General features: G+C 46.2%; 1 protein-coding gene across 1 annotated transcript; it reads right to left on the bottom strand.

The window, feature by feature from the left end:
• Positions 1-380: 380 nt before the first annotated feature.
• On the bottom strand, positions 381-1,792 carry LOC139562973 (melanocyte-stimulating hormone receptor-like). Its single transcript, XM_071381190.1, has 2 exons — positions 1,678-1,792; positions 381-1,510 (listed from the first exon to the last, which is right to left on the bottom strand). The coding sequence occupies exon 2, from the start codon at positions 1,483-1,485 to the stop codon at positions 469-471; it is 1,017 nt and encodes a 338-aa protein (XP_071237291.1). The 5' UTR covers positions 1,486-1,510; positions 1,678-1,792; the 3' UTR covers positions 381-468.
• Between the last annotated feature and the right edge of the window lie 1,146 nt (positions 1,793-2,938).

The following is a 2,938-nucleotide window of genomic DNA, read 5'->3' as shown; positions in this document are numbered from 1 at the left end:
CTTATAAGGTGTTAATTTAAGTCGGAATTTGCAACACCCATTGTGCTAGGGACCAATCACTGTTGGGGTGTTGGTTTATAAACACTTTTAAAAGTGTTAGTTTAACACTAGGCTATTTGAGATGGTTACATATGATTTCTAAGAAAGTGATACATTTAACACTGTGGGAGTTACAATTCTGATCACACATTTGCTGTGTATAATTAGATATAGATGCTTTAGATTATGGTTCAAGCATTTGTTCAACACGCAAGTATGGCATATATGTATGGCTTGGCCTGCAACATGGAAGAGGCCAGGGGTTGGTAAAATGTCCCATACGTGGCACTGTGCCGTTGTGCGCAATCCAACCTGAGGTCTCATAGTTTATTAACTATGTATTTCAGTTAATTCAACAGCAACGGCAGGCATTCGCCTAATAGTGCCGCAAATATCAAATAATCTGTTATTCCTGAACAAATCCTGCAGTCACGTGAACTTCCATGGAAATAGACACTCAAGTATGGAATCGCATCGAAAGGTGACGCAGGAGCAGAAGAGCAGCTCCTTGAGTGTCTTGCGCAGCTCCTGGCTCCTATAGGCGTAGATGAGCGGGTCGATGAGCGAGTTACAGATGATGAGGATGAGGAAGAGGTTGAAGTAGCTGAAGAAGCAGGTGCAGAAGGGGGTCGTGGGGCAGGTGAGGATGAGAATAAGGTGGAGGAAGAAGGGTCCCCAGCAGAGGATGAAAACCCCTAGCAGGATAGTGAGCGTGATGGCGCCCTTCATGCTCGTGCCCTGGCGGCGAGACTTGTAGATGGCCATGATGCGCCGCGAGTGCACGTGCGCCAGGATAAACATGTGCATGTAGAGCACAGCAGTGAAGACAAGAGTGATGCAGAAGAAGGTGACGAGGCATACAATGACGGCGGTGTGCGAGTGGTAGACGATGAAAAGTATGCTGGCAGTGATGCTGGTCAGCCACACCATCGCGATGATGGTCACGGCGCGCTGCGTGGTCATGATGCTGTGGTAACGCAGCGCGTAAAAGATGGTGATGTATCGATCCGCGGCGATGGTGCACAGGAAGGACAGCGATGACACCACCGAGCTGCAGTTCATGATGTCGATGACGTTGTCCAGGTGCCGCAGCATTTCAGGTGTGACAACTAGCAGCCCGTGTTCGGTGAGCAACATAACTATGGTCTCCACTACGTTGGCGACGCTGACCAGCATGTCGGAGACGGCCAGGCAGCATATGAAGTAGTACATGGGCGAGTGCAGATTGCGGTTCTTGATGATGGCCAGCACCACTAGGATGTTCTCCACCAGACTAATGAGGCCCAGCGTCAGGAACAGCTCTTGTGGAATGCGGAGCGAGCAGGTCGTAGAGTTCTGCTCCCTGGTGCTGGTGTTGTTGGTGCTGTTCTCGCTGTACATGGTGAGGGTGCTCAGCTCCATGTGGTGGTGCATGATGAAGTTATGTTGAGACGTGTTGTCCGTCATGTCTGCTGCTCTCTGCTGTAGTAGGCTATTGGATGAGGTGGAAAGAAAAAGCCTTAAAATATTTTCTTTGTGGTCTCGTTAGTGTAACAGAATGAACTAGTTATTATATAGAGATCATATCCTATTCAACTGGAATGTGACCTCAGGAAAAAAAGAGCACAGAATGTGTGAGGTGAAGGTAGTTTAGCTCACGTTTATGTCGCAACCCTGAAATTGGAGTGATGTTTTCCCACAAACGGAGTTCTCCAGAACGAATTTTAACACAGAGCGAAGAGCCCAGATGCTCACAGTGGAGAATCATCCATGTGAAATCGTCTCTTTCCCAAGTAACTGTTTAGATTCAAAGGTTTATCCAACTGTATTTTGCACATAGTCCATGTATGGTATTTCCAAGTGATGAGAATCCTAGTCTGAGTCTGAAAACAGCTCCTTGGTGCTGGATCGCATGAGAGAAAATCCTCTACCATTTGGACGTCCAAGTAGGCTCCAAGCAATCCTAATGTGTGAACTGAAGCCTATCCAAGTGAGCTCTCAGGCACACAAAGTGACAGTGTGTTCTTAAAAGGGTCCACCTTTCTAACTCCTCCTTTCTCATAGCGAAAGCCAACCGCATGATTCTCAGACTGACACAAACTAACGAACGCGTGATCCCGCATGGAAATATTTAACAAGATTAGGTAGTAAAATGGATGGAGAGAGTGTAGTATTGATATACTTACTAATCGCCTGAGCAGACCATAATAATAATTCATTAAGTAATTCAAAGACATAGTTGAGAACATGTTCCCCAGCACTAAAATGAAATTTACCGCGCACTGTGCACAACTGATGTGACCAATTGATTTAGACAATCCATATTTCACGTGCCTCAAATACACAGAGTGTACAAAACATTAGGAACACCCATGGGACACTCCACACACTATGGAAGGGCTATTATTACACATGCATCTGCCTCGGCCGTGTATCTTATCTAGGATGTGGAGGTCATGGTATACACTGAGTGTACAAAACATTAGGAACACCTGCTCTTTCCTAGAGATAGACTGACCAGGTGAATCTAGGTGAAAGCTTTGACCCCTTATTGATGCCACCTGTTAAATCCTCGTCAATCAGTGTAGATGAAGGGGAGAAGACAGGTTAAAGAAGGATTTTTAAGCCTTGAGACAATTGAGACATGGATTGTGTATGTGTGACATTCAGAGGGTGAATGGGCAGTACAAAATATTTAAGTGCCTTTGAACGGGGTATGGTAGTAGGTGCCAGGCACACCGGTTTGTGTCAAGAACTGCAACCCTGCTGGGTTTTTCACGCTCAACAGTTTCCTGTGTGTATCAAGAATTGTCCACCACCCAAAAGACATCCAGTCAACTTGACACAACTGTGGGAAGCATTGGAGTCAACATGGGCCAGCATCCCTGTGGAACGCTTTCGATACCTTGTAAAGTCTATG

The sequence above is a fragment of the Salvelinus alpinus genome, chromosome 33 (assembly GCF_045679555.1).
Source record: "Salvelinus alpinus chromosome 33, SLU_Salpinus.1, whole genome shotgun sequence".
In the NCBI taxonomy this organism is placed as follows: Eukaryota; Metazoa; Chordata; class Actinopteri; order Salmoniformes; family Salmonidae; genus Salvelinus; species Salvelinus alpinus.
Note: the sequence above shows the minus strand (reverse complement) of the source record. Positions and strands in the feature narration are given on the sequence as shown.

Excerpts from the sequence above, each read along its gene's own strand:
- LOC139562973 (XM_071381190.1), bottom strand. The coding sequence starts at position 1,485 with ATGACGGACAACACGTCTCAACATAACTTCATCATGCACCACCACATG.